Source organism: Oncorhynchus clarkii, unplaced genomic scaffold, assembly GCF_045791955.1.
Source record: "Oncorhynchus clarkii lewisi isolate Uvic-CL-2024 unplaced genomic scaffold, UVic_Ocla_1.0 unplaced_contig_13910_pilon_pilon, whole genome shotgun sequence".
In the NCBI taxonomy this organism is placed as follows: Eukaryota; Metazoa; Chordata; class Actinopteri; order Salmoniformes; family Salmonidae; genus Oncorhynchus; species Oncorhynchus clarkii.
The window spans coordinates 20,350-31,852 of record NW_027258252.1 but is presented as its reverse complement, the minus strand read 5'-3'; the positions used below and the strand labels follow the sequence as shown (position 1 = coordinate 31,852).

At 42.0% G+C, this 11,503-nt stretch overlaps 1 protein-coding gene across 1 annotated transcript; it reads left to right on the top strand.

Moving 5' to 3' along the window:
• Positions 1-848: 848 nt before the first annotated feature.
• LOC139396374 (zinc finger protein ZFP2-like) lies at positions 849-11,196 on the top strand. Its single transcript, XM_071143408.1, has 5 exons — positions 849-954; positions 2,547-2,571; positions 6,891-7,111; positions 9,648-9,841; positions 9,923-11,196. Exons 1-5 carry the CDS (start codon positions 849-851, stop codon positions 10,829-10,831), a joined length of 1,455 nt encoding a protein of 484 aa, XP_070999509.1. The 3' UTR covers positions 10,832-11,196.
• The last annotated feature ends 307 nt before the right edge of the window (positions 11,197-11,503 follow it).

Below are 11,503 nucleotides of genomic sequence, written 5' to 3'. Positions count from 1 at the left end.
CTTAACCTGAGAGATGCACTGCACTGAGATGACATATCAGTAGGTGGCAGGCAGCATAGAGACTCTGACAGATTATGTCACAGCTGGACCCTACTGGCTTTAGGGTTTGTTTGTAAATGTACTCTAGAGTGCGCTCTGGGCGTTGGTAAATTCAGAGGACTGTCAGCTTGTCTGCGTTTCGCTCAGTGCAGGCAGTAAGGGGGCAGCAGTAGAGACGGACAGTTTCACACAGTCACACTACAGTTTGGAAGCTGAATGTAATGATTATCAGTTTTCTACATGTGTAGTAATATTCAGACACATTCAGTTGTTTCCGTCTTTATTTATAAATGTTACTATGGTGTGAACGGGAAATACAAGAGATTTTTGTTAGTTGAAATAATATGTCGGAGACGTGGTTGTTCAGGAAAATAGTTCATAATACTGCCTAAAACAAACGGCAACCTAAACGGTTTTTGAGTCATTTATGGATTTATGTGAATTGAGGAAATCTACATTAGGTTAAGAGTACTTACGTTGTGTCATTTAAAGTGTGCACTTTGTGTCTAATGGGAATGAATGTTGAGTTGTCAATGCTTAGCTACCTGATCTATTGAAATGAGAATTTAATTAAAAAATCTATAATATATTTTTAGAGAATAAAGAAAGTGCCAGAACTGTCAAGACAATAACTTTTGTGTTTGTTTCTCTTTATTACTACAGGACGACTCAGGTCAAGTCTGAGGCCAGTAATATCAACAGTGAAGACAAACCCAGCCTGCCTCTCTCCTTCCAAACTGAGTCCAAACCTACAGTCACTGGGTCCTGATTGTGACAGTGGAGCCCAGTTTGCACTGGAGGATCCAGAGATGGCAACAGTGAAGCTGGAGGACTACAGTCAAACACTGGAGCTGAATGTCAACATTAAAGAAGAAGAAGAGGAGGAGGAGAAGATTGGGAAGTCTGTTAGTCATGGTAAAAGCAGGTTCTATCTAACTAAGTTTGTTGTTCATTCCAATTTCCCACTGTGTATGAAAAGTTGCAGTATAACTGTTTCATGAAGAACTGTTTCAATGAGAAGGTAGATGATATTTCATGCTACTGAGTCTTGCATGGTTTGACACCAGTATTGCCAGCATTTGTTTTATTCACTGGACTGTCTGGAGTGCGCAGAGAGTAGACTAAAGAAGTGAAGTAGACAAACTGCCAGTGTTTTAAAGTTTTATGAAATGAGTCTGTAGTTACTAACCCTTGTGATAGTGAGTGGAGGATGATATGGCTCATCATTTTCATGATTTATGAGATACTTTTAGAATAGTTTTATTCCCCTTTTGTATTGCACAGCCTACTGATATGAATACGTACAGTACCAGCCTACTGATATGAATACGTACACTACCAGACTACTGATATGAATACGTACACTACCAGACTACTGATATGAATACATACACTACCAGACTACTGATATGAATACATACAGTACCAGACTACTGATATGAATACATACAGTACCAGACTACTGATATGAATACATACACTACCAGACTACTGATATGAACACGTACAGTAACTACATACAGTAAGATTGGTAAATCTGTTAATCATGGTAAAAGCAGGTTCAATCTAATCTGTAATTCTGACATTACACATCCCTGCCAAATTCGGACTGCACAGCAGTGGTCGTTTTGTACATGTTTACACTGACATTTTAGTCATTTAGCAGACGCTGTTATCCAGAGCGACTTATCTTCATCAGTGCATTCATGTTAAGATAGCTTGTTGAGACAACCACATGTCATAGTAAATAAACTCAGTAAAAAAAAGAAACGTCCCTTTTTCAGGACCCTGTCTTTCAAAGATCAGTCGTAAAAATCCAAATAACTTCACAGATCTTCATTGTAAAGGGTTTAAACACTGTTTCCCATTCAATGAACCATAAACAATTAATGAACATGCACCTGTGGATTGGTCGTTAAGACACTAACAGCTTACAGACGGTAGGCAATTAAGGTCACAGTTATGAAAACTTAGGACACTAAAGAGGCCTTTCCACTGACTCTGAAAAACATCAAAATAAAGATGCCCAGGGTCCCTACTCATCTGCGTGAATGTGCCTTAGGCATGCTGCAAGGAGGCATGAGGACTGCAGATGTGGCCAGGGCAATAAATTGCCATGTCCGTACTGTGAGACGCCTAAGACAGCGCTACAGGGAGACAGGATGGACAGCTGATCGTCCTCGCAGTGGCAGACCACGTGTGACAACACAGGATCGGTACATCCGAACATCACACCTGCAGGACAGGTACAGGATGGCAACAACAACTGCCCGAGTTACACCAGGAACGCACAATCCCTGCATCAGTGCTCAGATGCTCAGACTGTCCGCAATAGGCTGAGGCTGGACTGAGGGCTTGTAAGCCTGTTGTAAGGCAGGTCCTCACCAGACATCACCGTCACAAACCCACCGTCACTGGATCAGACAGGACTGGCGAAAAGTGCTCTTCCCTGACGAGTCGCAGTTTTGTCTCACCAGGGGTGATGGTCGGATTCGCGTTTATCGAAGGAATGAGCATTACACAGAGGCCTGTACTCTGGAGCGGGATCGATTTGGAGGTGGAGGGTCCATCATGGTCTGGGGCGGTGTGTCACAGCATCATCGGACTGAGCTTGTTGTCATTGCAGGCAATGTCAGCGCTATGCGTTACAGGGAAGACATCCTCCTCCTTCATGTGGTACCCCTCATGCAGGCTCATCCTAACATGACCCTCCTGCATGACAATGCCACCAGCCATACTGCTCGTTCTGTGCGTGATTTCCTGCAAGACAGGAATGTCAGTGTTCTGCCATGGCCAGCGTGTTCTGTGTTACTGTAATTTAAATATACCAATGTTTTTTCATTAATTGAATTCCCTTAATCTATTTAATGAGAATTTGTAAGATTCTTGTTTGCATAAAATAGACGGAGACCAGTCTTATCAATAATAGGTAACAGAATTTATTCTCGGAGCGCGCTGCCACGTTACCACGAGTAACAGTTTATATACAATAACATGACGTCATTTCATTGCTCCTAAAATGAATCTCCTCCTCCAGACCGGGTCAAAGGGAACGTTAAAGGTTCATTCTGACCCCCCTAGCACATACACAAGACACACAACACAACTGAATTAACTTTTGACTCCTCACCATTATCGATCACCACTTAGCTGACAGTTCTAATTAACAGAAAACCTAGGAATGCACTCACTGCCTTATCTAAAACACCCCAGAGCTCAGTTTTGTCGGTTCAACCATAGGTTAACTACCTTATGTTTACTTATTCCACAAACCATTCCTTTCTTCCTAGTTGGAATGGTGTTCATTAACTTTTATTACTCCTTGTACGTGTCACACAATCCCTTCTTATGAACTCATTTTGTTCATCAGATATAATAAAACAGAGTATAAGTTTATTTAGTTACGTACCCATTTGAAACTGCCTATTTCTCAGGCCCAGAAACTAGAATAAGCATACAATTGTCAGATTAGGATAGAAAACACTCTAAAGTTTCCAAAACTGTCAAAATACTGTCTGTGAGTATAACAGAACTGATATTGCAGGCGAAAACCTGAGGAAAATCCAATATGGAAGTGCTGTTTTTCCTGAAAGCTCTCTATTCCATTGGATGCCTTGCCTCCATTTAAAGGGATATCAACCAGATTCCTTTTCCTATGGCTTTTCCTATGGCTTCCTCAAGCTGTCTTTAGACATAGTTTCAGGCTTTTCTTTTGAAAAATGAGCGAGAAAGAACCCATTGCGCCAGTGGATGGCGGGTGCCAGCAGAGTTTTTCATGCGCTACAGCCATTTTCTCTCTCTCGCCTATGGAAGAAGCTACATTCCGGTTGACATATTATCGATTATATATTGTAAAAACAACCTGAGGATGGATTATAAAAAACATTTGACATCTCTCTACGCACATTACAGATACTATTTGGAATTTTCGTCTGCGATGTCATGACCGCTCAAGCCTGTGGATTTCTGAACATAACGTGCCAAACAAATGGAGGTATGTCGGATATAAAATAATCTTTATGGAACAAAAGGAACATTTATTGTGTAACTGGGAGTCTCGTGAGTGCAAACATCCGAAGATCATCAAAGGTAAGCGATTTAATTTATTGCTTTTCTGACTTTCATGACCAATCTACTTGGCTGCCTGCTGTTTGTAATATTTTGTCTACTGAGAGATGTTCTCACATAAACGCTTGTTATGCTTTCGCCGAAAAGCTTTATTGAAATCTGACACGCCAGGTGGATTAACAAGCTAAGCTGTGTTTTGCTATATTGCACTTGTGATTTCATGAAAAAAATAAAAAATAATTGTCATTTAATTTGAATTTAGCACTCTGCAATTCAGCGGATGTTGATGAAAATGATCCCTCTAACGGGATGGGTGCGTCAAGAAGTTTAAAGCAAAAACTCAAAACAGGACGTACCAGTGACGCGCTCAATACGGAAGAGGTCCGACGTAGCGGATGCTAAGTTACAGGACTGTTTTACTAGCACAGTGACCAGTACACAGTACATATCCTAACCAGAAGCCGTGGATTACACGCAACATCTGCACTGAGCTAAAGGCTGGAGCAGCTGCTTTCAAGGAGCAGGACACTAATCCGGACGCTTATAAGAAATCCCGCTACGCCCTATGATGAACCATCAAACAGGCAAAGCGTCAATACAGGACCGAGATCAAATCCTACTACACCAGCTCTGACAGTCGTCAGGTTGTGGCAGGGTTTACAAACTATCACAGATTACAAAGGGAAACCTAGCCGCGAGCTGCCCAGTGACGCGAGCCTACCAGTTGAGCTAAATGCCTTTTATGCTCGCTTCGAGGCAAGCAACACCGAATCATGCATGAGAGCACCAGCTGTTCCAGCCGATGTGAGTAAGACCTTAACATTCACAAGGCTGCAGGGCCAGACAGATTACCAGGATGCGTACTCGGAGCTTGCGCTGTCCAGCTGGAAAGTGTCTTCACTGACATTTTCAACCTCTCACTAACCCAATCTGTAATACTTACATGTTTCAAGCAGACCACCAAGGTAACATGCCTAATTGACTACTGACCTGTAGCACTCACATCTGTAGCCATGAAATGCTTTGCAAGGTTGGTTATGGCTTACATCAACACTATCATCCCAGGACCCACTCTAAATAGCATACCGCCCCAACAGATCCACAGACAACACAATCTGTATTGCACTCCACACTACCCTTTCCCACCTGGACAAAAGGAACACATATGTGAGAATGCTGCTCATTGACTACAGCTCAGCGTTCAACACCATAGTGGCCTCTAAGCTTATCACTAAGCTAAGGACCCTGGAACTGAACACCTCCCTCTGCAATTGGATCCTGGACTTCCTGACGGCCCGCCACCAGGTGGTGAGGGTAGGCAATAACAAATCCGCCACGCTGACCCTTGACACGGGGCCCCCTCTGGGATCCATGCTTACTCCTGTACTCCCTGTTCACCCAAGACTGCATGAGCATTAAGTTTGCCGACGACACGACAGTGGAAGGCCTGATCACCGACAATGACAAGACCGCTTATAGGGAAGAGGTTAGAGACCTGGCAGTGTGCTTCAAGACAAAGGAGCTGATCATGGACCACAGGAAAAGGAGGGCCAAGCACACCTCCATTCACATTGATGGGGCTGTAATGGAGAAGGTCGAGAGCTTCAAGTTCCTTGGTATCAACATCAACTTTCATGGTCTAGGCACACCAATACAGTCGTTAGGAGAGCACAACAATGCCTATTCCCCTTCAGGAGGGTTAAAAGATTTGTCATGAGTCCTCAGATCCTCAAAACGTTCTACAGCTGCACCATCGAGGGCATCCTGACTGATTGCATCACTGCTTGGTATGGCAACTGCTCGGCATCCGACTTCAAGGCGCTACAGAGGGTAGTGCGTACGGCACAGCACCACACTGGGGCCGAGCACCCTGCCATCCAGGACCTCTATACCAGGCGGTGTCAGAGAAAGGCCCTAAACATTGTAAAAGACTCCAGCCACCAAAGTCACAGACTGTTCTCGCTGCTACCGCACGGCAAGCGGTACCGGAGCACCAAGTCTGGTACCAAAACACTCCTTAACAGCTTCTACCCCCAAAGCCATAAGACTACTGAACAGTTAATCAAATGGTGACCTGGACAATTTGCATTGACCCCCTTTTTATTTTATTCTTATCTTCTATTATGTTTTGCACTGACTCAGGCTCGAAGTACACTCACTCGACCCTAAACACACACACCACTAATACACACAAAACACACACACATATTGACGGCACACACAAATACATTCACATTCCTTCACGCTCTGAATACTTACATAAATATTTTTTTTCTGTTTTTTTTTTTTAATGCATTTGCAAGAATGTCTAAAAACCTGTTTTCGCTTTGTCATTAAGGGGAATTCTGATGTCATGGGGTATTGTGATGTCATGGGGTATTGTGATGTCATGGGGTATTCTGATGTCATGGGGTATTGTGATGTCATGGGGTATTGTGATGTCATGGGGTATTGTGTGTAGATTGAGAATAATAATAAATTTTATCCATTTTTAGAGTAAGGCTGTAAAACGTAACAAAATATGGAAAAAGTCAAGGGGTCTGAGTACTTTCGAAATGCACTGTACGTGAATTCAGGAAATCTACTATATAGGTTAAGTGCACTTACGTTGCGTAATTTAAAGTGTGCACTTTGTGTCAAATGGGAATGAATTTTTGTTGTCAATGCTTAGCTACTTGATCTATTGAAATTAGATCATTGAACAGGAAAAAACATATTTTACAGAATAAAAAAGTTCCAGAACTGTCAAGACGATAATTTTTATGTATGTTTCTCTTTATTACTACATCAACAGTGAGGACAAACCCGGCCTTCCTCTCTCCTTCCACACTGAGTCCAAATCTTCAGTCACTGGGTCCTGATTGTGACAGTGGAGCCCAGTTTGCACTGCAGGATCCAGAGATGGCATCAGTGAAGCTGGAAGACTGCAGTCAAACACTGGAGCTGAATGCCAACATTAAAGATGAAGAAGAGGAGGAGATGATTGGTAAATCTGTTAATCATGGTAAAAGCAGGTTCAATCTATTCTGTAATTCTGACATCACACATCCCTGCCAAACTCCAGACTGCACAGCAATGGTTGTTTTGTACATTTTTACACTTACATTTGAGTAATTTCGCTCGGGTTGGGATGTAGGATTTGAGCATAACCTGAAGGTAGGGAGGGGCTGTTCCCTTTGTTTCTCTGTAGGCAAGCACCATGATCTTGTAGTGGATGCGAGCTTCGACTGGAAGCCTGTGCAATGTACGGAAGAGCAGGGTGTGACATGGGGGAACTTGGGAATGTTGAACACCAGACAGATTGCAGTGTTCTGGATAAGTTGCGAGACAAAGCGACTAGACGTAATAGTGCCTGAAATAATGTGATTTGTCTTGTATGAGACATGTTGCTAGGCCTATGGGGCGGCAGGTAGCCTAGTAATTAGAGCGTCAAATCCCCAAGCTGCCAAGGTAAACATCTGTTGTTCTGCCCCTGAACAAGGCAGTTAACCCAGTGTTCCCCGGTAGGCCGTCATTGAAAATAAGAATTTGTTCTTCACTGACTTGCCTAGTTAAATAAAGGTATAAAAAAATATGAGCTGAGGTCCACTAGAGTTAACAATTATTTGTGGGAACTGCAAACTACTTACCCTAAACATCCCCCAAACCTACATGGATGGGAAGCATGTGTGATAAGACCTGTACTCAAAAGCCGACTGTCTAACTCGTGAAACTTTGAGACCATAGAAACTGTAGGACCACCCGTGAAAAGGCACTTGAGTAAAAGTATTATGAAAAAAAAAAAAAAAAAAACTGAGCGCTAACCAAGGACAGATGAACCAGTAAGGGAACCAATGTGGTAAAAACTCGATGCTGGGTAGCCTTCATTTGCAACTACAAACACGTTGCTGGGTAGCCTTCATTTGCAACTAGAAAGTGGTGACTGGGACCAAATCGTTGTTAGTAGGTTAGGATGTTGAAACTTGCATAGAGAAGCATTTCCCCGAATAAATTCAGGCAAGGTGAATCCCGGTACATAGAAACTGAAGCAAATTAACAAATTGTTAGAATTATGGAGAAGAAAACCCATGTATTTAACATTAATAGGCTACAGGCAAAATGACTGAAGCTTAAAGCCACAGTTCTTATTCGATACATTATTGACGATAGCCACCTTGACACTTGGTTTGCAGCTGGGAGGAGAATGTATCATTATGAGATGGGGACTAATGGCCAAGACTGATGCAACAAGATATTGCAGAAGACATTTTGTTTATAACGAGATGAAAATGCAAGTAAAAATGTAAATGCCTAAAATGAGTGAAAGGCAACTAAACTCATAAAGCACGGATGAAATATTACTTTTATCGCTGAAGAATCAGAATGATAAAATGGCTGATATTGCAAATCACCCCTTGTAAAATAGGCTACGATTATGCATGTAAGCCAACTTAATGTCACATATGACTGTTGGTGAGAAGAATAAATAAATATCCATGATTGCTGACGATGGCTCTTGGGTACACCTTAGTTCGAGTCCACTCCTATCCAGTTATTAAATAAGAATAGAATATGTTTCTAAACACTTCTACGTTAATAATTATGAGTGAGAAAGTAACAGATGCAAAACACATCATAGCCTTCCGCCAAAACAAATGCTAACCTCCCCTCTTCTTTTAATGGTGAGAGGTTAGCATGTATTGGGGGTATTATATTTGTGTGTCTGTAACTTTCTCACTCATCATTATTCACAATATACAGTGCATTGCGAAAGTATTCGGCCCCCTTGAACTTTGCGACCTTTTGCCACTTTCAGGCTTCAAACATAAAGATATAAAACTGTATTTTTTTTGTGAAGAATCAACAACAAGTGGGACACAATCATGAAGTGGAACGACATTTATTGGATATTTCAAACTTTTTTAACAAATCAAAAACTGAAAAATTGGGCGTGCAAAATGATTCAGCCCCTTTACTTTCAGTGCAGCAAACTCTCTCCAGAAGTTCAGTGAGGATCTCTGAATGATCCAATGTTGACCTAAATGACTAATGATGATAAATACAATCCACCTGTGTGTAATCAAGTCTCCGTATAAATTTTCATGTTGTTTAATCAGCTTCTTTATGTCACACCTGTCAGGTGGACGGATTATTTTGGCAATGGAGAAATGCTCACTAACAGAGATGTAAACATTTTTGAGAAATAATCTTTTTGTGAATATGAAACATTTCTGGGATATTTTATTTCAGCTCATGAAACCTTTCGACCAACACTTTACATGTTGCATTTATATAGACCACAAGCCTGACTGTTACCCACTTTTAGAATAGATGTATTCCCCGTTTGGATTGTACAGCCTACTGATGAGTTCATATGTTACTGCTACAGCCAGAAGAGGACTGGCCACCCCTCAGAGCCTGGTTCCTCCTTTCTAGGGAGTTTTTCCTAGCCAATGTGCTTCTACATATGCATTGCTTGCTCTTTAAGGGCTTCATAAAATGCATTTGATTGACATGTATATCACACCAACTGACTGGTTCTTCTGATGTTGTTCACACAGGAGACCATGTTGAGACATTCTCTACATCCAGAGAGCAACAGCAGGAAGATCACAGAGCTAAGAGGTCTCACCACTGCCCACATTGTGAGGAGATTTTCCCAATTCTATCAAATCTAAAAATACACCTAAAAATACACACAGGCCAGAATCTGTATTCCTGCACAGATTGTGAGAAGAGATTCACAACATCACATGTTCTGACAGCTCATCAGAAAGTGCACACTGGAGAGAAGCCATACTTCTGCTTTGTCTGTGGGGAGAGTTTCTCTCAACAGGGCCATCTAAAAACCCACCATCGAATACACACAAGAGAGAAGCCATACTCCTGCTTTGACTGTGGGGAGAGTTTCTCTCAACAGGGCCACCTAAAAACCCACCAACGAATACACACAGGAGAGAAGCCTTACTCCTGCTCTGACTGTGGAAAGAGTTTCTCTCAACTGGGCAGCTTAAAAACACACGAACGTATACACACAGGAGAGAAGCCTTACTCCTGCTCTTACTGTGGGGAGTGTTTCTCTCAACTGGGCAACTTAAAAACACACAAACGTATACACACAGGAGAGAAGCCTTTCTCCTGCACTGACTGTGGGAAGAGCTTCACAACATCACAAGCTCTGACAGTTCATCAGCGAGTGCACACTGGAGAGAAGCCTTACTACTGCTCTGAATGTGGAAAGAGTTTCTCCCAATTGGATATGTTAAAATGTCACCAACGAATACATACAGGAGAGAAGCCTTACTCCTGCTCTGACTGTGGTAAGAGTTTCTCTCAACTGGGCAACTTAGAAGCACACCAACGTATACACACAGGAGAGAAGCCTTACTCCTGCTCTGAGTGTGGGAAGTGCTTCACAACATCAGCTGAGCTAAAAGTTCATAAAAGATCACACACAGGAGAGAAGCCTTACACCTGTTCTGACTGTAGAAAGAGTTTCTCCCGATTGGATATGTTAAAATGTCATCAGCGAATACATACAGGAGAGAAGCCTTATTCCTGCTCTGACTGTGGAAAAAGGTTCTCCCAACTGGGCAACTTAGAAGCGCACCAACGTATACACACAGGAGAGAAGCCTTACTCCTGCTCTGACTGCGGGAAGAGTTTCTCCCGATTGGATACCTTAAAACGCCACAAATGTATACATAAAGGGCAGAAGCCTCATCAGTTCTCTCAGACCAGCTAAGAATTAAAGTCACTCCATCACTTAAAGATGCACTATGTAGAAATCACTCCACCATTTCCTGCATGTTAAAATTGCAATAGTTCTAAAATAAGCAGTCATTGTGTCACAGCCATCTAAACCGCTGTGAAATATATTTTCCACGATCAAAATATTGTATTTTCAGCTGTTGTACAAAAATGGAAGTAAAAAACTAAACTTCAGAACGGGAAGCATAGAAATAGTGCACATAGAACAGATCTACTGCTTCTTAGACCGAGAGAAGCCTTACTCCTTGTCTGACTGTGGAAAAGGCTTCACAGCACTGGGTGATCTAAAAGTTAATCAGCGAACACACACTGGGGAAAAGCTTGTGTGTACTGCACTGCCTGTGGGAATATTTGGACACCTTTGGACACCTTAGCTAGGCTTGGGTGTTATCCAGATTGCCATACCAGAATATTAGGTAACTGCACGCAAAAAAATATATATATATTTTAGACAGCATATAATAGACAGCATCCAGGAGAAGTTAGCTAACTAACTATTAAATTAGCAAACCAAATGCACAACTGCAGAGCATTTAGCACATTTTAGACTGTTAACTTAAAGGGATATTCCTCATCTCCAGCACCACCCCAACATCAACATGTGAATATTGCGTGTTTCTGTAGTAAAAAAAAGATTGAGGGAGAT

Excerpts from the sequence above, each read along its gene's own strand:
- LOC139396374 (XM_071143408.1), top strand. The coding sequence starts at position 849 with ATGGCAACAGTGAAGCTGGAGGACTACAGTCAAACACTGGAGCTGAAT. Across the intron at positions 7,112-9,647 it reads TGGTAAATCTGTTAATCATG|GAGACCATGTTGAGACATTC; the intron begins GTAAAAGCAGGT and ends TTGTTCACACAG. Across the intron at positions 9,842-9,922 it reads AGAGATTCACAACATCACAT|GGCCATCTAAAAACCCACCA; the intron begins GTTCTGACAGCT and ends TTCTCTCAACAG.